This window comes from Penicillium cosmopolitanum, assembly GCF_028827165.1.
Source record: "Penicillium cosmopolitanum strain IBT 29677 chromosome Unknown utg000008l:1.0-4398992.0:1.0-4402845.0, whole genome shotgun sequence".
Taxonomy (NCBI): domain Eukaryota; kingdom Fungi; phylum Ascomycota; class Eurotiomycetes; order Eurotiales; family Aspergillaceae; genus Penicillium; species Penicillium cosmopolitanum.
The window spans coordinates 3,833,911-3,857,867 of NW_026622678.1; the positions used below are offsets into that span (position 1 = coordinate 3,833,911).

At 47.7% G+C, this 23,957-nt stretch overlaps 10 protein-coding genes across 10 annotated transcripts; 3 read left to right on the forward strand and 7 right to left on the reverse strand.

Moving 5' to 3' along the window:
- Positions 1 to 199: 199 nt before the first annotated feature.
- N7509_007974 (uncharacterized protein) lies at positions 200 to 550 on the reverse strand (the record flags this gene model as incomplete). The annotated part of the gene is made up of 2 exons (XM_056632611.1): positions 200 to 456; positions 529 to 550. The coding sequence occupies 2 exons, from the start codon at positions 548 to 550 to the stop codon at positions 200 to 202; spliced, it is 279 nt and encodes a 92-aa protein (XP_056488162.1).
- Positions 551 to 1,440: 890 nt separating this feature from the next.
- On the reverse strand, positions 1,441 to 2,991 carry N7509_007975 (putative sugar transporter; the record flags this gene model as incomplete). Its single annotated transcript, XM_056632612.1, has 1 exon — positions 1,441 to 2,991. The coding sequence occupies one exon, from the start codon at positions 2,989 to 2,991 to the stop codon at positions 1,441 to 1,443; it is 1,551 nt and encodes a 516-aa protein (XP_056488163.1).
- An 833-nt stretch (positions 2,992 to 3,824) lies between these two features.
- rhgB (putative extracellular rhamnogalacturonase) lies at positions 3,825 to 5,398 on the reverse strand (the record flags this gene model as incomplete). The annotated part of the gene is made up of 4 exons (XM_056632613.1): positions 3,825 to 4,300; positions 4,394 to 4,595; positions 4,647 to 4,685; positions 4,772 to 5,398. The coding sequence occupies 4 exons, from the start codon at positions 5,396 to 5,398 to the stop codon at positions 3,825 to 3,827; spliced, it is 1,344 nt and encodes a 447-aa protein (XP_056488164.1).
- A 1,352-nt stretch (positions 5,399 to 6,750) lies between these two features.
- Positions 6,751 to 7,261, reverse strand: N7509_007977 (uncharacterized protein; the record flags this gene model as incomplete). The annotated part of the gene is made up of 3 exons (XM_056632614.1): positions 6,751 to 6,915; positions 6,995 to 7,173; positions 7,240 to 7,261. The coding sequence occupies 3 exons, from the start codon at positions 7,259 to 7,261 to the stop codon at positions 6,751 to 6,753; spliced, it is 366 nt and encodes a 121-aa protein (XP_056488165.1).
- A 517-nt stretch (positions 7,262 to 7,778) lies between these two features.
- Positions 7,779 to 9,425, reverse strand: N7509_007978 (uncharacterized protein; the record flags this gene model as incomplete). Its single annotated transcript, XM_056632615.1, has 1 exon — positions 7,779 to 9,425. One exon carries the CDS (start codon positions 9,423 to 9,425, stop codon positions 7,779 to 7,781), a length of 1,647 nt encoding a protein of 548 aa, XP_056488166.1.
- A 2,142-nt stretch (positions 9,426 to 11,567) lies between these two features.
- On the reverse strand, positions 11,568 to 12,359 carry N7509_007979 (WD40 repeat domain-containing protein; the record flags this gene model as incomplete). The annotated part of the gene is made up of 1 exon (XM_056632616.1): positions 11,568 to 12,359. One exon carries the CDS (start codon positions 12,357 to 12,359, stop codon positions 11,568 to 11,570), a length of 792 nt encoding a protein of 263 aa, XP_056488167.1.
- Positions 12,360 to 12,470: 111 nt separating this feature from the next.
- N7509_007980 (uncharacterized protein) lies at positions 12,471 to 15,210 on the reverse strand (the record flags this gene model as incomplete). The annotated part of the gene is made up of 3 exons (XM_056632617.1): positions 12,471 to 13,463; positions 13,510 to 15,065; positions 15,117 to 15,210. 3 exons carry the CDS (start codon positions 15,208 to 15,210, stop codon positions 12,471 to 12,473), a joined length of 2,643 nt encoding a protein of 880 aa, XP_056488168.1.
- Positions 15,211 to 19,033: 3,823 nt separating this feature from the next.
- N7509_007981 (sodium:calcium antiporter) lies at positions 19,034 to 20,166 on the forward strand (the record flags this gene model as incomplete). Its single annotated transcript, XM_056632618.1, has 2 exons — positions 19,034 to 19,201; positions 19,258 to 20,166. The coding sequence occupies 2 exons, from the start codon at positions 19,034 to 19,036 to the stop codon at positions 20,164 to 20,166; spliced, it is 1,077 nt and encodes a 358-aa protein (XP_056488169.1).
- Positions 20,167 to 20,882: 716 nt separating this feature from the next.
- Positions 20,883 to 21,476, forward strand: N7509_007982 (uncharacterized protein; the record flags this gene model as incomplete). The annotated part of the gene is made up of 1 exon (XM_056632619.1): positions 20,883 to 21,476. The coding sequence occupies one exon, from the start codon at positions 20,883 to 20,885 to the stop codon at positions 21,474 to 21,476; it is 594 nt and encodes a 197-aa protein (XP_056488170.1).
- A 419-nt stretch (positions 21,477 to 21,895) lies between these two features.
- N7509_007983 (uncharacterized protein) lies at positions 21,896 to 23,127 on the forward strand (the record flags this gene model as incomplete). Its single annotated transcript, XM_056632620.1, has 4 exons — positions 21,896 to 21,954; positions 22,041 to 22,332; positions 22,384 to 22,455; positions 22,534 to 23,127. 4 exons carry the CDS (start codon positions 21,896 to 21,898, stop codon positions 23,125 to 23,127), a joined length of 1,017 nt encoding a protein of 338 aa, XP_056488171.1.
- Between the last annotated feature and the right edge of the window lie 830 nt (positions 23,128 to 23,957).

A 23,957-nucleotide genomic window follows, 5' to 3' on the forward strand; every position in this document is an offset into this window, starting at 1 on the left:
TAATGTACCAACATCGCATCTGCATGGCAGTAGTAAACTAGTACACCACCGTGTCCAACAAAAGAACCGAACTGGAACATTCCAAAAATCATAATCATTTGAATTCAAAATAATAAAACATAATCGAACATTAACCCCACTATTCCCCCTCAGATTCAAAAAACCCCCCTTCAATAACACAAGATCGGAAGAACTTAATCTATTTGTTCAAACCAAGCGGGTTCTCAGCAGTTTGATCCTTACCCCCAACACTGGACACACCATTCTGAACACCCTGACCAACGCCCTTGGTGGTATTTCCCAGGCCCTCAGTCGCGCCAGAAACTGTTTGTCCCACGCCTTCTGTTACGCCGCCGACCGTGTTGCCAAGTCCACCGACCGCACCTCCGACTGTGTTTGTTACGCCGCCGACTGTTTTGCCGAGGGTGTCTGTGAGTCCGCCGAGGAGGCCGCCATCTAGGTGGTGGAGGGTTAGTTAATTGAATCGCGGTGTGATGAGAGAGGGTGTGGGATTTTATGGGAACGTACTGTTACTGTTGTCTTGGGACATTTTGTATATGGGATAGATGTTATTGGATGGATGAGACGGGGAGAATTTGAAGTTCGAGTCAAAGCGATAAGTAAATCTTTGATGAAAATGTTCAAGTTGAAATAAACCTTTAGCTCAACATCGCGATCGCAACAAGTTTAAATACCAACCCAGCAGCCATCTTACGAAATATGATATAATGCGTCCGACAAGCCACATTGTCACTATCTGGAAAATACAACACCCCCGCCACGCGGCCAACAAATCACATCCCCACATCTGGCCTGTCACTTTACAAGCCAGGGCCATCGAACCAGTTATATCTTTCCTGACGTAGTGACATCCAGGGTGGGGTATTCACATCCTTGATCTCATTATCAGGGATGGAGTCGCGTTAAGCCCTGGATATAGATGGTATTGGTTGAAATTCCCCGTCGGCAACGGCTTTGTGGATCACGATTTTCCCTCTGTGCAGGATGGGTTGCTGATGTTTGTTGAATTTGAACTTTCTCACATTAATGATGGGTTACTGTATTCCCAGTCTTACAGTACTCCGTAGAGGTTAGTTGTATGACAGTTGCGTAACGGCCTCGTGCCTGTTTTGCGGAATGACATCATCGCCTCCATATCTTGTCCTGGGGAATTCGGTGGATCGTACCCTGGTTATTGGAAGTGTTTTATATTAATTTGGGGGCAGTGCGGACTAAGCATGGTCAATGCGCTTGTTATTGCATTTCCAGGTTCTACCTGGGACTGGTTATCAATGATATAATGTACATGCTGACGTTCCTATTTATTTATGTATGGATGTCTCTGTGGAGATGCACGGTTGGTAGATACATGTATCTGTCACGAGAACTGCAGGGTAGTCCCCCAGGGTTCGAAAATAAGTACCTTCTTCCTGAACCGAACTAAAGACTCGCCTTCCCTCGTGACTCGTAAGGCATAAAAACGACCAGAATGCCGGCCGCTATGAACAATGCACCACTGACATACACCGGAGCGGCAGTCTGAAGGTTGGCAAACATGGCAATGATAGGAGCCATAATTCCGAAAATGCGATTCGCAGATGCTGTCAGGGCATTCCCCGTGCCGCGATCTTTTGTCAGGAATATCTCCGGCGTATACGCATACAGCACAGCATACATGAGACTGCTCATGAAGGTGAAAGCACAGTTCCACCCGAGCAAAGCATTCGAAGTTGTCGCTGTCGTTGACGCGAGAAGGAAAGCGCCCGTGAGAGCCGTTGAAACTGACAGAGCACCCTTTCTTCCGAAATTAGGGAGTTCCACAAGAAGTCCACCCAGCAGACAGCCGGGGATACCCATCGTTGAATTAATGAGGGAGTTCCGGTAGGTGATGTAAACGGAGCCGTCGCCGAATTCCGCTCCGCGAGATTGTTGGATATATGGGAGGAAGGCGTTGTACAGAGGGAATCCGAGACCAATAAAGGCCCAGACAAGAACAATCAAAGTCGTTGAGAAAGCACGTTTGGGCGTATCGAACAACGCGCGAATGTGATTGAACTTAAGCTTCTCCAGCCTCTGTCGCACAATTGTTCTTGCGTTGTGACCATGCGCTTCACCTTCGTCCAAACTATCCAGTTCAGCCTGGGACAGCGACGAGGTCTTGCCATTACGACGCGCCACCTCATGCACAACCTGCACCGCTTGGTCATTCTTCCCCTTGCCCATCAGATATTTCGGCGATTCGTAGATAGTAAAGAAAGCGAAGCGAGACACAAACATAACCATAGCCAGACCCCCCATGGCAATGAGGAAATACCTCCATCCCATATTATCACCCTTAGTGCACCCGTCTGCCTCAGCGCAAGTCATTTTCCCAATCAAAGGCCAAGCAACCAAATTGGCCAAAAGCTGCGCAAAAGCCCAATCAACCGACAAAACCGTCAACAAATACTGATGCGAGCCGGGTAAAAATTCCAAGAAAATCGCCGAATCAACCGGTAAATTCCCTCCAACACCGAGCGACCACAACGCAGCGAAAGTAGACGCAGCCCCGAAATTTGGCGATCCTGCCGCTACCAGTCCGAAGATTGCGGTAATTCCGATCGTCAGATTGAATGCCCAGCGCCGCCCGAATATATCACAGCCGAAGCCCCAGAACACGGCGCCGACTAGGAGGCCGATGTTTTGCGCGAGTGTTAGGAGGGGCGGTTTGGAGACGGCGAATTCGTATGAGAGGGGTGTGAGGATTAGAGATGTTACGATCGGCCATAGATTATCGCTCGCCCAGCCGAATCCGATTACCACGAAGAGTTGCCATTGGTATCGGCCCATGCCGATTTCTTGAATCGCGCGGTTGAGTATGTCTGCTTTGGCGCGGTAGGTCGCGTCGGGGCCATCTTCGGCCGGGAGATCTGCGATCGGAGTTGGTTGTTGAGAGGGTGTTTTCGCATCGGCATGATTATCATGTTTATTTGTTGTGCTATCCACGGCCATGGCGATGGTGTTTGGGAAGTCCTAAATGGGACTCAAGGCATTGTTTTCTCTAGGTGAGAAGAGAGAATTCCGTTCTTATATGAATACCCAAGCTCTTCCTTCGGTGTCTTTTTCAAGCTGTCCTAGCACAGACAGGGACTGCTGCCAGCTGGATGCAACGTCGAATCCCTTACGCAAGAACTCTGGAATCTGCATCAACAAGCGCGAATCAGGGTAGCTTTGATTGCCCCGCAAACTCTATCGCGGTGGGGATCTTGGTTGTCCTCGTGTTCGATTGGATCGTGGCATGGCGTGATCGACGGGTGTGTTTTCGTCTTCGTGTTTGTTCGTGATTTTCAGGGTCTTTGAAGTGTTGGAAAGAGTCACGGTGGAGAGACTTGAAGGGAGTTGAAGTTGAGGTTGAGGTTGGTGCAGTCCACGGGTTGAAGGAGGAAGGTGGAGCTGTGTTGACGACACCATTTGCTCAAAAGGGCAACACTACTAGGATGTACTGTTAGACTAGCACAACTTCGAGTGAAATACAGTGGCTGTATTCACCTTGATCGATTTACTCAATGCAATTATGTCTTCAGCGGATAAACACTAAGGTTTCAAGATTTGAAGGTCTCCCGATCCATGCCCAGGCGGTACTAGTCAACAACCTCTGGAGTGTCACTATATACCTAGGTATATATAATACGTGTACTCCATCGTTGATGAGAAATCAAGGATTTCAACCCCAAGGCATCGCATAAAATTGAACCAGAATCCATGGATATGCTCAAATAATCATATTCCAACCCCTCAGGTTGTTCCACTGGCAGGAAATATCCCAATCACCCACCAACTCCCATCTAAGCAGAGCTAGCCTTAGCAGCCAACGCACTAAAAGGCGTCGCACCAGGATAAAAAGAAGTAGGAATAGTAGGAATCGGAATCTCAGAATCCGTTCCAAAAGCAGTAGCCAAATCCGCATCCATAGAAGCAGCCGAATACCCAGTCGGCGCAGTGCTAACAGTCACAGTAGTCGAGTACGAAGTGACATCACCGCTCTCCTCCTTCAAACACTCGCCGGAGCCGTAGGCGCTGTTGCAGACGTAGGTCTGGTAGTCGCCCTCTTCGGTCCACATGGCAAAGTCTTCGATTGTGATGTCGGTGCATGGCGCACCGGGCGCGCAGTTCACTTTGATCGGGCCGCGTTCGGCGCCGTTGGCTTCGGTGCCTTTCCAGTTGCTGATTGTGATGTTGTTTAGTTGGACGCCGTCGCCGGAGACGGTGGACATGCTGCTCCAGGCTTGGTCGATGTCTAGGGAGTAAGCGTTGCCGTGGCCTGGGGGTGTTAGTTACTGTAATCTATGTTTATGTTATGTAGGTGGGGTGGAACTGTCGGGTCTTGGTAGGTCTTGGGTAGGGTGGTCCATACCGATGAAGTTCTCTAGGGTGACGTCGGAAACGGAGCCACTACCGCCGTTGCTCTTGATCATGTACATCTGGTTGGAGGACCAGGTGTAGATGTTGCGGTATGTGATGTCGCTGATGTCAACGTCGGTGGAGAGAGAGCCCATGGCGCAGCCACCGCTCCAGTTGCAGTAGATGTTCTCAACCAGGATGCTCTTGGAGGGACTCTGTGTCGTGTTAGTAAAGAAAGGGCAAGAGCTTTGTGTGAAAATACGTACCTTGACAGTGACACACTCGTCCTTGTTAGTGACCTCGACCTGGTAATTATAAGCAACTATCCAACGAATTCCAACTGAAACTGATATAAACCTCAGCTTCAGAGCAGCGATACACTGGCACCTACATCGTGAATCCAGATATCATTCGACCACACATCAATGCCATCCAAACCACCAGAGTCACCACCACGGATAGCCATATTATAAACCTCACCATTAGAGCAAGTATCCATAGAGAAATGGAAAGCAGGCGCATCAACCAGAATCAAATCATGAACCGAAAAGTCCGTAACCTCATACAGACGCAGAATACGAGGTCCACTCAGAGATCCATCCTTGTGGAACTCATACCCGTACCCCTGCACCGCGCCCTTGGAATTGGAACTGAACAGTTCAAAGTCGGAAGTATGCTCGATGAAGATCATGTTACCTCCATCCTCGCCGGTGCGGTAGATAGTACCATCCATACGAATAGCGGTACTCTTTCCACCGGTCAGAGTCACCCATGACCCGAGGGCATACTCGCCAGACGGGATATACACCACGCCGCCCTCTTTACAGTCATCCCAGGCGGAACTGATGGCCGGGCCGATATCAGTCTTTCCATCGGCGACGCCATCGTAGTCGAGGACACTGCAGGTCTTGGTGCTAGCTTTTGTGGCGTAGTCGGTTGTTGGACCGACGGACCAGGAGGGAGCGGCGGATGCGAGCAATGGCGCCAGGCCGATTGCAAGAAGAGAAGAGACGAACATCGCAGATGTCGAAATAAGGTTACGAAAACGAGGGTGAATTGAGTTGAAAATGAAACAAAATATAACAAAGAAAGCTGAGAAGAAAAAAGTCAAAAAAAGAAAGGATGGCTGCAGAATAGAGCAGAGACACGGCGGGCGACGTCGTATATCAACGCGAGACAACAGACGAAGATGGATAAGACATGTACTTATATCTCAAACAGGGATTCGGCCAAAGGAGGAATTCTCCCGTTTACCCCAGTCAGACCATCTCAGCTCCACTAGTCTTTGTGCGAGTACGAATAGTACGAGGATGTGGCACATCCATAATGCAGCCGATGAACTGTTTCGCCTTGTTCGAGGGTGGATGTTCCGTCCGCGTGGAACCCCACCATGAAACGAAACAGCCATAGGACAGATGCGACAGATATTGGCATTGCCCCACACTCCCAGGGGGCTGCTTGGTGGAAAGATGAAATTGTCAGGGTGACAGGGGGGGCTAAGAGCCGTTTGGTGTTGATTGATCGGCATATTAGAGCTAGTTCTGACGCACCGGGCTCGGCGCTAAGGATTGGTTTTAGCCGGAGACAGTTGAAGGGGCTTAGTTAGGGTTCGGATGAGTGATCCTATTTGCCAGATGACTCCAATTGGTTCTAAGCGTTCAACAGAAACCGGGACAATTAAAAAGGGGCGATAGCTGACGAGGAAAGGTGGATTAAATCTGTCGGCAATTCAGAGTGGTCCGGGGCACTTTAGTTAAGTGGCTCATCTAATCAATCTTTGCGAGTAGCAAAGGCTATGCAGTGCTTATATGCATAACTGAGACGACAGTGTGGAATGTATGTATAGTAACAATCACCCTATTCAAAGTCATTCCGTTCAAATATACCCATCGAAGGTGCGAGGTACGCAGAATTTTGAGGCTCTATCGACGCGAGTGACCCCGACAGGCCATACCCGGCAAAGGGCCAGCCTTCTCCGCACATTTTAAGCAGACTACTCTACCGTGTCATTCGCAAGCCGCCACGGCATCCCCACAGCCTGATTCAAGATCTACAGGCAACCTACCAAGTGAAACTTAACGAGCACTGACAGTCTACCCCACGTAGACGCGGCGATCTCGGCAGATATTTACACGTACACCTACACCTACACACGAAGCAAGAAATTTTCTCAAGAGATCCGAATTATATCTAGCTGCAAATTCTAGCTAAAGACTCGACAGCAAGAGCAAAAGGAGTGAGGCGGTATAATCATCAACTACCCCCCATCCATCGGACAGAAGGTTTGCCGAAATTCCGCCTCGCACCTCTGCTCATCTCGATAAAATCCTCTCTCCGACCTTTATCCAATATCCATATCCGACAGACACTTTAGATCATCAGACGCTCGACCTGGTTGCGGATGGTGCGGATCTGAGCGTTCAGGTCACTGGCCTCGTTGGTGGTGATGGAGCAGGCGATCACGGGGCGGGAGACACCAGTGGCACGGCCGAGAGCCATCTTGGAGGGAACGTAGACGTAAGGAACGTTCTTGTCCTCACAGAGGAGGGGCAGGTGGAGAATGATGGGCAGGGGGTGGTGTCGGCGGCCAGGATGACGAGGTCAGAAGTTCCACTAAATGACAAAAGTTAGCATCAAGGTAATGATAATTTATATCTCTTGTCAGATGAATGCCGTACCGGTTCAGAGTCTTGGTGGTCTCGTTAGCGCCCTTCTTCAACTGGCGGATGTGACCAGCCTGCTGGACGAGGTCCAGAAGAGACTGAGACAGAGTCTCGTCGGCGATGGGCCAGGCTGTGTGGTGAAAAAGTGAGAGTTAGCGGAATGCACCGATCTGGGCGGTGGGTGAAAAAAGCTTACCGGCGGAGCTATCTTCGGCCATTTTGAATTTTGGTAGAGGAGAATAGTATCAAGAAACCAGATCTTTGAGAAATGGCTCACGCGGAGGATCACTGCCTGTAGGATAGACGTAAAAAGTGCGGGTGGGTGAAGTTGAGGTGTGGAGTGAAATTTTCGGATGTGAAGATCTTTGAGACGGCAGAACATTTACACCGCCTTGGGTGGGTTGGGTTGGAGGTGGCAGATATCACGTGCCACACTGACCGCCCTCTTGCTGAATCGGGACAAGCACATTCCATTTACGGAAGGAACGCGGGGAGTTGCCCCTTCCTTTGTGTTTTTGTATTATTTTTGGAAGGCACGATGGGTGTTCATCACGTGTGGGCGTCAACGCCGTCGAGGGTCAACCTCGTCTTGATTTTACTTTATGCTAATGCTTGTCTATGACCATATGCTGACTCGTATGCTTATATACATTCATGATTCTGTGCAGTATCATGCACTCATCTTCCATGCTTCACATCAATTGCTCGCGTGCAATTGACTCTCATTCTCATAACTCAATCCGTGCTGCTGTTCACAATTGTGCTAGCCAGCTTGGAGCGTGCCCGGAGAGCAGGTCCATACTTGTACAGAACAAAGGGGATCAAAGTCAAGAGGGTGGCAATCAGTGCCAACAACAGACCAGCCCACTGACTGCCGAGGTTGTGGAAGAACTGCGACGCGAAGAGCGGCGACACAGCACCAAGTGTGTTACGCATGAATCCCTGTCCAGCAATCGCGGAAGAGGAGTTCTCGCCATAGCAGTCCGAGGTATAACTATAGCAGGACTCGAAGATGAAGAAGATACCAACACCGATCAATGCGAGTCCGACAATCGGGCCGAACCAGTGCAGCTGCTTATACTGAGTGAAGCTGTAAATGAAGAGACCAATGGGAAGCCAGACAGCGCCAAATAGGACACCGTACAAGCGGTCCTCGGGTTGGGTCTTGCGGCTCTTGTCCGCCACGATGCTCTCGTATTTGCGAATCTGCAGGAAGTTCAGACCGAATGCCAGGGTTGTGCCGAAGCACAGGGCGATGTAAGGCAGGCCGGAAGTACCCTCGCCCCAGCCGCGCTTCTCTTGGTAAGTGATCGGGATCACGGAGAGGAAGAGGAAAGCCAGGAACCAAGCGAAGCTGATCCACAGTCCGAAAGCAAATACAACTGGCTCGGTGAAGAGCATGCGGATGGCCTTGACTGATGAATTGTGCAGCATTTCCTTGACACCGGGGGCTTCGAGATCGTTGTGAGTGACGAAACGCTCGTCACCAGTGTTCTGGCGGAGCATCTTGGCGCGCTTGGTGAGGGTTACACCACCGCGGGTTTCCTTGAGGAAGATGACGATCAAAATTCCGAGGGGAATGTTGGCAAGGCCTTGAATACCTTCAACCCAGCGCCAGCCCAGAGCCTGGTCGATGAAGCCGGTGTAGATGGGTGCGGCGACTGTTCCGAAGATAGCGATGAAAGAGAAGGATGCCATTGGGATGGCGCGATGGGCAGGTGTATACATATCGCCGAATGTTCCACCGACAAGGATGGTTCCGACACAGCCAAACAGACCGAGCAGGCAACGGCAGACGAGGATTGTGGCAATATTCTTCCCGAGGGAGAGACCGATGAACATCAGGGCAAAGCAGACGTATGCTCCGACGTAGACAACACGACGACCGGCCAACTCACAGAAGGGTGCCAGAAAGAGGGGTGCCAGGGCACAGGTGAAGTTGAAGCAGAAAAGACCCAATTGACCAATTTCCGTTGAAACACCAAATTCCTCTGTCATGCGTGAAATTCCGGCGCTGTATGCAGTGGTGGCGAGACCGATGAAGAGTGTCATCGCACAGAGCAGGATACTGATGAACGCTTTGTACTTCGGGTTCCAATTGAACGGGTTCTCCTTATCTCCCTCCGCAAATTCTAGAACAATGAAGTTCTGGCCATTATGTTGAGATGGCTTGGTGGCTGTGAGCGGAAGGTCGAAATCAACCTCCTGTACCAATTTACCCTCAAACTCTTGGGAGTGTTCCTGGTATAATTGTTCCCGGTATTTTCCTCCGATGACCCAGCTCTTTTGATATGTTTCTTCGTGGGCAACTGATGTCTCGCCGTTGGGGACGTTCTCGTTATGAGACGACGAGATAGGTTGTTGTTGTTGCTTTGTCTTCATGATGAATGTGGCGTGTCGACCCTTAGAGCAACACAAGTATGTACGCGGATGAAGGGGAGAAAAGATTCTGAAGACAGGATCTTGCTAGGAGGAAGAGGACGGAATATAAGTTAGCCCCAGACAGGGGCAGTGCCTGGCGTCATCCGCAAAACTCCGGGTTTACAAGTATGGGGACCGGGATACAGCATGGGGCGTGGGGTTAGTTTGGTTCTGATACTCCATAGTGCTCCAACGTGTTCCGGCTCATGTCATTTGACCAAATTGAGTTTTTCTTCGAGTGGAGGTAGACAAAGGAGTGTTGCGGACGGTAGCTTTCAAACCTTGATCCCTTAGCTCTCCAGCTCTCTGCTTTCTCGGCTCTCAAGCTGCTGGTTCTACGATTTCCCTAGATGAATGATTATCTTGTTTGCATTCCGTAGCTCCAACTCCAGATACTACTCAAAACTCTGGGTTAAAACCCGTGGTCTGGACCATCGTCATTGATGCTATTTTTCCCGATTCGGAAGCAGACCGATACGATGAACCATGCACCCTGCCTCTGTCGCATGAGACGTGTGGACCACGATAATGTTGGGCGAATTGTCGTTCAATACAAGGACGCCACCTAGCGAAAACAGGCCACTTTCGGACAACCACCGGGAAGCGATTAGTCGGCAAGATCTAAATAACTGCGAAGAAAGACCGATTACATCCCGATGCCGCTTTCGCCGACCTTCTCGGCATGCCTTGGAGCACTCGGCCCCACCGCCAAACCACCGGCATGCCGAATGGCGACTCGGAGGGAATCATTTTGGTCGGAAAGGAGAGGGTTTCGACTCTTTTTGATATCAGACTCGTAGATGTAGAAATTTATGAGCGTTCTGGTTTGCTTTGGGAAATTCTGGGCTCCATTCTGTTCAAACAGTGTGAGAAATGAATGATTTTGTTCCGGTGGTCTTGTTTCCCAGTTCGGTTGACCGAGAGATCGTCTGGTCGGTAGATCCTCGGAAGGTCCACCTCAAATTCGTTGAATGACGATCGATGCGTGGTTTACTGTGCCCGGTACACCCCGACAAAACTGGGCCTTCAGACCTGTAGATTTTAAAGTGAGGCAGGTCGCGTTTTGCTTCGGGGATTCCGCCGACAATCTCATCTGCATTGAGATTCATTTGGGCATGACTGACGTCTTTTCACGGCGTGTGGAATAAAAATGGAAGGTTAAATGGTTTTCCGCTCTCACATGCCTATTCTGGTAGGGAGCTTCGTATTTCTTAGCAGCATAGCTTCTGAACACTCGTCATTTCTCAGCGAGAAATTCTATTCGTTCATCACTTGGGCTAGCGTGAATCTTCTGATTGTACACAATGTACTCGACTCGAGCAGCGGTAATGAATACGAGAACGCAATGAATATTATCCCTGGGTACAGTCATTCTCAGAATTGCGTTGACCAGTACACATTCAGAAACTCTTTCCTGACCCCGTTGCCAAGCCTTTAGCGTAGATTATTCATTGGGCGGGAAATACTAAGTTGAGGGCTGCTGTTCAATGAACCTGGAATGGCATGGTACGGTAATGTATCTCTCCGTCCATAAGATTGCAACTAGTGACATCGTTGAACACGCAGCTCGGTCGTAAGATTATGAAATATGATTAACCTGGTTGATCCAGTATGGTGCTTCTTATCGAGAGACCGAGGTGGAACAGACTATGTCGCGAATCCTACAACAGACGCAACTCTCCCAAAAAGCTACTGTAAGGTGGGTTTTTTCAGAATGGAGCATCTTTGAATGTCTTGGCTGATACAGTGATTCTCGAAATTGCCTTCACCAGTTCACACTGAGACTTTCTTTCTCGGCCCCACTGCCAAGACATTAGCGCAGATTATTTATTTGACCGGCCACATTTTGTTCAGAGTTATCGTAAAATACACTTTGTTTGATCCAAATAGCGACGTAATAATAGTGTGGGTGAGAACAACGTGAAGTTTCATGAAACCACAGAGTGGATCTCTGTGATCTATCAGGGAACTGGGTCTCTATGAAATATTCCATATGCAAGAAAGCCGATTTACACACACACTAGACAACGGACGAGAAGGAACGAGAAATATAGATATCTATATACCAAACTTGATAAAGGAAATGCGCCCTGATGCGTGTCCTCAGGCAAGTGTATTGCCATTGACCTTGAAACAGGTGGGCCGAGATTCAATAGGAAGCCAAAGAACCTTTTCGCCTGACAATCTTATCCATTGGTCATTCCCGATCGAGATTCCTAGATTCGCACAAGGAGGATGGAATGAAGAGACGTCACACTCAGATTCAATGTCAACCCAGCCGAAATTAGTACGGAGACGTGAACCTTCGTAGTAAAATTCTAGCGTAGTGACTATATTTTCGACATTCCAAGTTCGTGCCAGCGCGCCTGTCGCCACATCCCAGAGCCGCATTGTGTTGTCCTTAGAGCCAGACGCCATCAGCCGGCCGTCCGGCGAAAAGGCTACTGAGGCAACTGATTCCAAATGGCCTTCAAAAGTCCGGGCAAGGGTGCCCGTCGCCACGTCCCAGAGACGCACCGTATTGTCAGCCTGAGTGGACACGCCTGTCGCCATGTCATATAGCTGCACACCAGAGCTTGATGCCAACAGCCGGCCGTCAGTTGAGAAAGCCACTAACGAAATCACACTTGAGTGGCCTTCAAACTGTTGAGAAAGTGTACCCGTTATGAGGTCCCAAAGCTGTACTTTACCATCATTCGTGCCGGTCGCAAATAGCCGTTCATCGGGGGAGAAGGCACCCGACGAAGCGTAACTTAAGGAGCCTTCGAGTATATTGGCAAGTGCGCCTGTCATTGGGTCCCAGATCCCTATTGAATTATCACCAGAGCTTGACGCAAGCAGCCGACCACTAGGGGAGAAGGCCACCCACTCAATTAACTTCGAATGACCTTTCATTGGCTGTGTGTGCGCGCCTGTCTCCAGGTCCCAGAGTCGTACTGTCTTATCACAAGAGCCGGACGCAAGCAGTTGGCCTTTGGGCGAGAAATCCACTGACTCAACTGGAGACTAATGGCCTTCGAGCGTCTGGATAAGTGCGCCTGTCACCAGGTCCCAGAGCCGCACTGTTTTATCACTGGAGCCGGACGCAAGCAGCTGGCCTTTAGGCGAGAAGGCCACCGCCACAACCGGACCTGAATGACCTTCAAGCGTCTGGGTGAGTGCGCCTGTTGCCAAGTTCCAGAGCCGCACTATCTGATCACCCGTGCCCGACGCCAGTAGCCGGTCATCTGGCGAGAAGGCCACTGACCAAACCCACTTTGGATGGCCGTCGAGATTTTGGATAAGCGCACCTGTCAACGGGTCCCAGATTCGTACTGTCTTATCGTCAGAGCCCGATGCCAGCAGCCGGCCGTCAGACGAGAATGCTAACGCCGCAACCGAACCTAAATGACCTTCAAGCGTCTGGGTGAGTGCGCCTGTCGCCGGATCCCAGAGTCGTACTATCTTATCAAGAGAGCCGGATGCTAGGAGCCGGCCATCTGGCGAGAAGGTCACCGACAAAACCCACATCGGATGGTATTTAGGCGTCTGGACAGGGGCACCTGTTAACGGGTCCCAGATCCGTACTGTCTTATCGTCAGAGCCCGATGCCAGCATCCGGCCGTCAAACGAAAAGGCCACCGACAGAACCGAACCTGAATGACCTTCGAGCTTCTGGGTAAGTGCACCTGTCGTGGGGTCCCAAAGTCGAACTGTGCTATCATGAGAGCTAGACGCTAGTAGCCGACCATCGGGCGAGAAAGTGACTGACCGAACCCGACTTGAATGACCTTCGAGAGTCTGTAATTCGGCACTCCATCTTTCCTCAACTCGTGGTAGCTGGCATACCCAAGTTGGAAGTTCTTGTTTGAACTCTCTACGGATTATTGCCGTGTGGGGTGCAAATATAAGTCCCGCACAATAAACTTGAAGAGGCGCTTGATCAACTATCTGGAAATTTTTCACAATAAATCGCTTTGCATCGTGAAGAAAATGCGAAATTGGGGAAGAGTTGTTGCCCTAAAGCTGTCAATGCAAATCATATAAGACTAACTTTGGAGCTTACCGATATGGCCGTTTGGAGGTCATCAAGGATACCTAGTATTTCAGACGTAAGGCCTAGTAAGCTCATTGCTTCCACCCAGTGTAGAAAGTGTTTCTTCAGAACATGCCTCTGGAGAAACAACAGCGCACTATACATCATATTATCCGAGTCTGTGCATTTGACTAAATGATATGCCCAGTATCGACAGGCGTACTGCAACTCTGGAGGAAGGTAGGCATCGATAGTCCGACGGTCAAGTTCTGCACGTTCGAATCCATCGCTCGGTAGTCGACAGATATTTTTGCGAAGAGTCTGACACAAAAGCAGACATTGTCTGGCCAAGCTATAATGCATCTCAGTCTCACTTATCCCAAAGGGAGTTTTTTTGCGCGTTTCTGGATCAAGAAGAAAGTCCCGAAATGACAGGTGGAAGAGCCGAACGGGGACTGTATCATCATTTGGCACTCTAAGCACCGAGCGCAGTGGATCGAGTCGAAGGCGAACAAGTCTCTCAGGAAGCTCAAGGAGCTTTGCGAGCGAGACCATTGACAGTGGGCTCTCTAGCATCATAATACCACCGATCACCTGCCGGAACTCCGAGACTAGTTTTGCTTTTTGCTTCTCGCATTGTCTACTGAGAAGACGATCAAGAACCGGAAGATAAGTCCTATCTAGCTTTGATTGGTCGTTTTGATGTGTAAGGATCTCGGTGAGACTGTCAGTTGGGTCCCAATCTGGGTTCTCAAATATACGGCAGATCGTGGCCGCGAATATAAAGAGCGGAACGGATAATGCCACTAGTTTTTGGAGATTTTTCTCTCCAGGCCAGTCTGTTGGGAGGGACCGTTCAATCCTGATCCCCGCAAGTCGATATTCAAAAAACAATGATATATCATGCTCGATCACTTCTATAGGGATGTCATGGAGAATCAGGTCTTTGTGGTCATGGCTTGGAATTCTCGAAAAACCTAAACGAATCGGTAGATCGAGCCTACTCGTCAAGAGCACTCGTAAATGAATTGCCGCTATGTTCTTTAGCTGTGGGAGAAGTTGGAGTATAAGTCGAATGTCACTATCTCCTTCGCATTCGTCCAATGCGTCAATCACTATCACCATGGCCTTGATAGCGGCAGGGTTTCGCTCAAGGCTCTGGAGTGGCTGAAGGAGGAGTTTTTCAAATTGCTCCCGCATCGTCTTTGTTGTAATACCCGGGTTATCGTGGGCTATTTGCTGGAGGGCTGGATCTATCATAGGAATAGTAATCGCTAATTGCCTTGCGATTGTCGGGAATAGCTTTCTTGCATTCCCGCGATCCGCTTCGCCTCTTTTAAAGAAAAAGCTTGCTCCAAGTGACTTAGAGTTGCTGAAATTTCTTGCCATTGTTTGTGAAATGGTGGATTTTCCTGTTCCCGCTATTCCGTTCAACCATAATATGCACCTGGCATTTGGGGACGAGGCCCATTCAGTGATTTGATCGATGATATCGGTTCGTGTGCCTGGAAGACATTGATCTTCATGCTGATTTTCGTATGAGTCGAACGCAGCCCCGGGTACAGGGGAGAGCTTGTCATCAAGGTCTGTTTTAAGGTTAGCACGATCGACGCTGAATAATTACACTCCTACGGTACCTAATTGATGATGAAACTCGTTCGTGACCGAACCGTAGTTAACGCCTATCTCTGCTCCATAATTGGCCCCACTGAATGAGATCGTTGAATCCATGTATCACGAGGCAAAGTGTCTTTGGCCCTCAGAAGGAACATGCGGAGTTACTTGTCCTGAAGTGACTGAAGTGACAGGGTGTTAGCAGATGATCTCTGTGTCAGCGTAGCCCCGCTCTCATGTGACCTCTACTGCTGGGGTATTTCTGTAGTTAAGAGAATCACAATTCATCTCTATTTCAATTAAAGATGACTGTCTTTTAGTAAACATCAAATCAAGAAATGTAGTCAATACTTCGAACCTCAGCCTCTGCGCAAATGCTGTTCAAGGAGTTTTGTGGAACTCCATCCATAGCTGCGTAGCTTCTGATTCCCACCGGAAGGACTGTCGGCCCGAGCCGGCCCAAATCATGCTGACCTGCACGCCATTTGCAACTAACGGTATGATGTCATTCATCTCGGGTTATTGGGTTATTGTCGGTCCGTAAGGACATACTTAGCTCGCTTCAAAGAATCCACGTAGCACTAACCGACAGTCAGAAAATGACCGCATCACATCACGCAAAGCAAAATAGAACCGAATTTGAAACAGTCACAACTCGAGCTAATCGATCATATGATTCAAAGCAAATCACTAACGACTTCTCAGATGGCCCATATCTCCGACTCTAGAGACAATCCATGATACACATTCGCTCAAACCTGCAAGTGTTCGAAAATGTCCGAGTCCCTCGAAATGGCGTTGGTCGCCCACGAAGTATGACGCCACGTATGATGGAAGCCCTTTGCGAACATTTGCTGGAGAAATCGACCTTGTATCAAGACGAGATGGCCCTCTTTCTCTGGGACGATTTTGGGAAGCATGTTACGATCCAGAGCTTCAGGCGGGCGCTTGCTTGCTTGCTTCCGTGGGGTGGTCCAAGAAAGCTGCCCGACAAATTGCAAAGGAACGAAATGCAAATCTACTGGACTTTTGCCTCCATAATCTATCTACCCTTCGGTCATACCATTTGGTCTTCGTGGACGAGTCAGGTTGTGATAAAAAGAGCGGGATTTCGACGAATAGGCTGGTCTCCTCTCGGTGTTAAACCGGTCCAGATTTCCAAGTTTCAACGGCATAATCGATATCCGATACTACCTGCGTATGCTCAAGATAGGGTTGTCCTGCGACGAGTATTTCAAGGCTGTACCGATGCCGATGTTTTTGAGGATTTCATTGACCAAATTCTTCAACTCTGCAACCGATGGCCGGTGCCAAAGTCTGTTATCGTCATAGATAATGCTTCATTCATCGTACAACGAAAATTGAGCAGATGTGCACAGATTCCGGCGTTAAGCTCGTATATCTTCCACCCTATTCACCAGCTTTGAACCCTATCGAGGAGTTCTTCTCCGAGCTAAAGCAGTTCATTAAACGGAAGTAGGATGAGTATAAAGTGAATCCAAGCCAGGGATTCGATGCCTTTCTCGAATGTTTTGTTGATAAGGTTCGATCAAGAGGATCAAGTGCGGGGGTCATTTTCGAAATGCAGGTTTAATAATCGAAGGCATCTAAAGCCCTCGTCTCTGCGCATGAATGTGTCTCAAATTATATAGATGTTTGGAAAGAATAGCTAAAACAGAATATATAATTAAATGCTCACATTCAAAGTTCCCAGTCCTAGTCACGACCATTATATTTTCAGCCCAGAACATAATGTCCTTGACAAAACCCTGGGCAATACCCCACTTAACACCACGCTTTGTGAATGTCGGGATATATCCTTCTCTGAGGAATATAATCCCTTGCTTGGTGCACGCATTCTTGCGCCAGGCTGCGGCCCCGATGTTGTGACCGCCGAGGGCCGGCGTGTAGTATCCGGGGGTGTTTTGCAACCAGACTGATCTATCATCATCTATCTATCAATCAAGTTACTTTCTGCTTTTGGAGCATACATGCTGTCCACTTAACCGTGTACACAGTACCTAGCTGGTGATACCAACAGTGAAGTAATCAGGATTTTTGTCTTCGTCAATCTGTATCAGGTTTAGTCCATCTAGAGCTACGTCGCACGCCTTTTTGATGTTCTAAGTAGGCACTAGGACGGCTGCTGTGCGGAGATGATGAGAGGTGGCCGGATTCGCGAATTCGATCGCCACTGGATTTGCTTGAATTGTTTGTATTTTATTTCTACGGAAGTTTTCAGCTACTGTACAAGTATCACCTACTGTATGCACTCATAAGCATGCGGTATGTAACTTGGTTCTGTAAGAGTTTATATTATAAAATACCGGAAGATTGTTACTCCTATACATAGCCTAATACAGTTTAGTAGCTCTCAGCATTAAGGCTCGAGAAAATAATGAAAAGTGAGTCAGTAGTGGCATTGTTTCCCGGAACTACTGTACGAGGCGACGGTTGGCAACGAGAATATAGACGGGCTGAGAAGAGAGGTTGAATACCCGCAGTCACCTAACTTGTCTACGGAGTGTTTCGCGGAGACCTAGTACTGTATTTACTTCCATAGGGCTCTACCTAATTCTCTTACACGTTACGTAAATTTACTAATACTATATAATACTATAAGCAGCATTTTACAGCGGACCACCACTTACTGCCATCTGCCCAATTTTATGATTTGCGCTAAAGTCTTGGCAGTGGGGCCAGAGAAGAGTGATTGAGTGTGTATCGGTCAAGCCGATTTCGAGAACGACTGTATTACTTAATTTATTATCATCGATAATGATTTTACGAATCGCGTCGTTCTTAATATCATTACTAGTAGTAAGCCAGTGCTGTATGTGATCGGTGGCAAATGATAAAAAAGAATATCTCCGGCTAAACCACAGAGCATTGTTTTGGGCATTGTTTTCTCCCAATGTCAACTTGAAATTGAAAATTTGTTTCGGGACCACATTTCTTCACGCCATGGAAAAATTCTAGAAAAATTCGGCGAGACTTCCACGGTGACTGAAAATTGAGTCTTAAAACTCTGCACTGGCATGTTTGATCATATCACGTGCATCACCGAAGTTGCTCCGATGCACATGTTAGTAATCTAGCTTCAGCCAATGATCGTTTCCGAAGCGATGATGGGCTCATTTATTCATTTCATTCCAAAACCCGGGGTTCGCATGATTCAAGACAGTGGTAAGACATAATCCGATCATTCAATGGGGCTGTAGCGACGGCGGGCGGGGCCTTTGTTGTGGAAGTAGACCTGTGCAATTAGACCTGTGCAAACCCATGGGCATGCCCATAAGTGGGGCAAATAGTAGTATTATGTGATATATATAAATATATTTAGAGATTATTGATCAACGTATAAGACATTTAGTATTTAGCTATAATTAAGGTAGTTATTTTAAAACAATAGTCCTAATAAGCTAGTAATATATATAAGCTAGTAATATATATAATGTCTTGGCTAAATAGGCATGCCCTAAATACCTATGGGTACCTAGCCTATGGGTGGGTAGCCAAATTTTGGCCCATGGGCGGCCCATTGCACAGGTCTATCTGTGAAGCCAGAGGCATTATTTTGCACATTAACTTTGAGCCTGTTACTGTTTGTTCTCAGATTATTGGCTTTTAGAATATTTGCCTCTCAGGTTATTGGGTCAGTAAAGTGATGTTTGAATTCAGTTATGTATACCTCCAAACAGTCATTGTATACACTGTATTACCGTTTGCCTCCGAGGGGAGTCAATGCTGCAACTGAAAAAGCCTTCTTCTATCATGTGATGGAGCCAAAACTACGACTAGAGACAGGTTATTATGGAAGGCGGTCAGGGAAAGGCGACAGTTCGATTTTAAGACCATCATCAATATTTCCACTTACTCTAGCTAGCCCTCTCCATTTTCCATTACTGTCGACATATATGAAATAGGTTCAGAGACAATAATGGATTGGGATGCCTTGTGGTTCAATGTTGCCACTTTGATTGCAGGCGTGTTTGTTCTTGACTATGGCGCGGACAAGTTTATCGACCATACCGTCGTTGTCGGGCGGCGTCTAGGCATCTCGCAAACTGTCATTGCCCTCTTGACAGCTGGCGCTGAATGGGAAGAGGTCTGCAACTCACTTCAATCCGGTTCACCATCCATTGTGGCTTACCCCCTCATTAGCTCGCCGTAGTGGTTGCCGCCATCCTGCAACATCGTAGCCCCCTTGCCCTCGGGAACGTCATGGGTTCGACTATCTCCAACATCCTCGGCGCATTTTCTTTGGGGCTACTCTTTTATCCCCAGGGTCTGGAGTTTGGCCGCAGCGAAAAATTATACTCGGCCCTGCTGTTTCTGGTTACGACGCTCTTCGTGGTGTTGGCATTCTTTAACCAACTGAACCGGATTGTTGGTGGGGTTCTGATTGCCATATTCGCGCTCTATGTCGTCTCTATCATCTATGCTATCTATAAAGGTGTAGCTTCGCCCCCAGAGCTTTCCGACAGTGATAGCGACCGGGAATACAGTGATAGTGATGACGGCGAATCTGTCAACCATGCCACTACGTCCGAGAATTCTCCACTTATTGAGAATGAGGTTACGCCGTCATCAACAGACAAAGGAAGCAGACGAAGCAGAAGCCTTACTTACCACATTTTCCAACTTATTCTCGGATTTATTTCACTTTCTTTGTCAGGATATATCCTCTCCCATAGCGCTGTCACCATCGCCGACTCCCTGCATTTCTCGGGAACCGTCTTTGGTCTGACCGTTGTCTCTTTTGCCACTACTCTCCCAGAAAAACTGGTTGCAATCCTCAGTGGTTCCCGCGGCCACGGCGGTATTATGGCTGCTATGACAGCAGGAAGCAACATTTTCCTGTTGACGCTCTGTGTTGGTGTCATTGCTGTAGCGGGGTACCAGGTACAAGAGGCGGATAATTTTGTGCTTTTTGAGCTGATGGCAGTGTGGGTGTCCTCTGTGCTGTTTTGTGCAGTCATATTTTTGGGAATGGGGAGGAATGCTGGTGTGGTGCTCTTGGCTGCTTACCTCGGGTTCCTATATCTGGAGTTTACCGTTTACCGGCGGTGATTTGACATACAATGATCTCAATTTGCAGCGCATTTTCAAACCAATCTATGAAAATGAGACCTGCATAGGTTCCTACAGTAGTAAGACAAAATACCGGAGTAACCATATCTGGCAATATGGATGACATGATCAGAGTTTGGAAGAGCATCTCTATGTCCGCGGGATGGAAACCGATGTCGGGTGCTTCAGTCGGCAAAGCCTACTCGAGTACTCGAAATATTCACGGGTACCAGCCCTGCCAGACAATCGACGTTCGAACTACGAGGGGCTGCGTAAAATACCGAACGAGGATATAATATCAACCCCAATAATATCTCGCATATTGTCGCCAAAGCAAACATGGTTATTTTTAATGGCCTGAATCGGTTAGGTAACCTGTCAGTGTTCACAAAGCTAGCTGCCGCTCAGTAAGGCCAACCACCATTTGACAGAGTGTGCTTAAGTGACACCAAATAATCAAAATACATCACTACGGCGAATAAAGAATCAGGGGGAAAAGACGAAGCTGCCCGATCGCAATCAATGGTTGAAATAACTAACTAGTACCAATGAGACCTTTTTGAACTGGGACCATGAGAAAATTACACAACTCTGTGACGACCTTGGAAAATCGCGGGTACAGCCTGAATCAGAGCTGTATAGAATTTTGAGTTTGGGTGATGCTATCGCAATTGCCAATTTTCATTTTATGGTTATTCAACCTATGACACACCGCTATGCCAAATGGGCTTTACAAAAACCTTGCTATTCGACCAGAAATATCCGAGAAGGAGTGCGATGCTTCATTAAGCGAAACAGAAAAAGGCCGGATAATACGTGCTCTTTACCGATTTCAGCTAGGTTGTCAGATGTTTGGCAACCCATTCCCGACAGGTGAACACAAATGGTTTGAACCTAGGGCCTTTGAGCTCGTCTGGGAAGGATTGCTTGTCTTTGAAAAGTTCCTTCAACCATGGGAGCTTGAAGAGTTATATTCCATCACCTTGTTTATCCGGAGTACAGTAATTAAAGTAATCGAGGATGTATCCTGGGATTTCCATGACCTGCATCCAAGACATAACCTCCCTAACCCACGTTACTATGACCCAACTCCACTTGATGAGTATGGTATGTTTCTAGGATACCCCACAACCCTGTCTTTCAGCAAAACTAATAGCTTTCTAGCTGATGATTATGCAACCGGTTTGATGGCCCAGGGGCTAAAACTGTTGCATGGAATCTTTAAGATTACAGGCCACGGTGCTCTGGTCTCTGCTATAGAGGACTTCTGGCGTTTATGGGAGGAGCCATCGTTCTTTGGTAAATATTAAGAGGGCGTTCGTAGTCCGGACACACAAGAATCGAAGGGCCCATATTCTCCAAAAGAGCAGAGGAAGGTAGTTGTCAGAAATGATTCATCGGCAAAAGGATCTCCTTGGGTGAAGACATTGAGAAATAAAGTCATGGTAGATCAGCTCGACCTTAAAAAGTCATTTGTGGATTCTGTGCAAAACCAACCCAAGTCTAATTTCAAGCCTCAGCCCCGTCAGAAAAGATGGAGAAAAAGAGGAGATAACCCAATAACACAGGCTGAAGACTTGCCCCATGATTAGAACGCACGAGAGCCAGACCTTGATCCAAAGTATGTTATTATGACTGGCACTATAATTGCGCCACGAATCTTTCTAACCTACCCAGTGATATTGATGCCCTGATATTGAGATGCGAAGAAAGAATAGAAGATGGGATAATGCCTCACCTATTTGAAGCAAGATTGGCTGAATACAAAGGAAGAAGAGACTATGCAAAGTGAGTCAAGTGCTTCCATACTATAATCTCTGCTACAAAGTCCTGCACGTCTGAAAATAAGAGCGTATTGTTTAACATGGCATTAGTGGAGTCGCAAGGAACGAGCCCGCCGGATCAGATTCAAATGTTTATAAACGACTTGACGCCCTGGAATACATCTTACAAACGAGAAAGAATGATGGCAACGAGAATAATCAAATTCCAAATATCAAATCGATAATGGAAGCATATAGATCAAAGAGCCTTCCATGGGCGATAGGTCTTGTTACATACTGGGCAAAGGGCAAACAATTGTGCCAGCCACGCCCTTTTGACTGGGATGAGTTTGAGGCTATCAATGCTGCAAATGAAGGCCATAAAAGTTTCTGGGTAGAAGGGGTAAGGAGAGAAAGTTAAACCCCCCCGCTCAAAATACTGAAGCATTGTTAGATTCTAGGACCCGGTCCTAGAGTACAGCGTCCGACATTAGTTGTACCTCTAAATGATACCTGGACATTCACTGTACGTCTCATCATAACTTGAACATTATGTCATATGGCAACCAAACCTATATCTCATCACTGACAATTTGCGATCTAGTACGGCGTTGCTCTTAGACTGCCTGGTTACGACTGGTGGGTTGAAATGCTCTTTCTATACGACACAGCAGCATCGTATATGACTCTCTACGAAGGGGACCTGGACGTTTTGATTGGACCTAACCACATCGCAAACCCTCCACCAATTCCAATTCTTGGAGATGGCACTGCACATACTGCCAATGGTCTTTCAACAAACAGCTATTTTGAAATTGAGGCGACAGTCCTGGATGGAAAAGGAAAGCGAATGACAAGGTGGACTAGATTAATATGTTGTTTGGAGCGAGGGCATCATCCAACAGATACTCCGGCGGATCGATCTGATGGGCCGTTTTTACGCTGGCTGCTCTTTACCTCCACAACACCAGATGATGAAAACGATATAATTTTTTCGACTTCAAAAACTGCCATGAACTTGACAAACAGTCTTCCAGTTGAGAAAAGAGGGTCACCTTACGACGGAGCAGTTCCTGGATTCTATCCAACAGCTAGAAAAAGGCCACTCGAGACTATTCATCGAAGAATCGGGTTGAGTCCTCTCTTTGGGAGGGGCCAGCAAAATCCACCACCTAGGGGGAGGAGGGTTCCTGAATGAATTGTGGTTTCGCAGGGTCAAGTTATATCTATGCTGTATTTAATGGTTTTTGTTGTTCTGGGAGAAGGGTCTTACCCAAGCAGTTTTTAATCCAATTCTTTATTCCTACATGAGTTTTCCGCCGATACTGCCTATGTAGCTCTGCCGTAATCTGTGCGGACGCCGCTGTTCCTCCAGGGCTTGAGAATGAACACTTTTATTTGCGCTGGAGGTGTTTCTGAGTCCCAGCAGGTTTTGTGGTAGGGACGCATAATTGATCCCTTTCGGATTACCCTTTGATATACTATCAATATACGCTCCTTTTTACTCTCACAGCTTCAATTCTTCGTCCAAGATACATGATCGGGCTCCGGCTTGATCTTCCTTCAATGTATACTCTCTCGAGGTCCAAATTATCCTCAATCGTAACAAAAGTATACAAAGCTACATTCGATGAGTCATGGATGTAATTGTGTTCGGCAAATTTGATGCTGTAGCTCTTCTGTGGCTTAGGTGTCATCAGCGACCCCTTATCACGTCATTCGCTTTCTCTTTGAGTGTACCTACATGTCGGAATTACCATACGGCGCTCTCCTTGTCCTTCAAGTTGAAATAGCAAATCAGAGGACTATAGAGCAAACAATCGTTGGGCTACTGGCCGCAGGTTTAGTCAATCTCATTCCCTTCTACTCATAAGTTGATGTTGCACTACTGATATCCCAATGACTCAGCTAATGAGAGGTTTCCTGTCCAGTTTTGAACTGATTCTGAATATTGTACATAAACTTGAATAAGGCCCAAGTTAGAATAGCAATGCTTTATATTTACATTTGAAAAGTCTAGTTATCTAT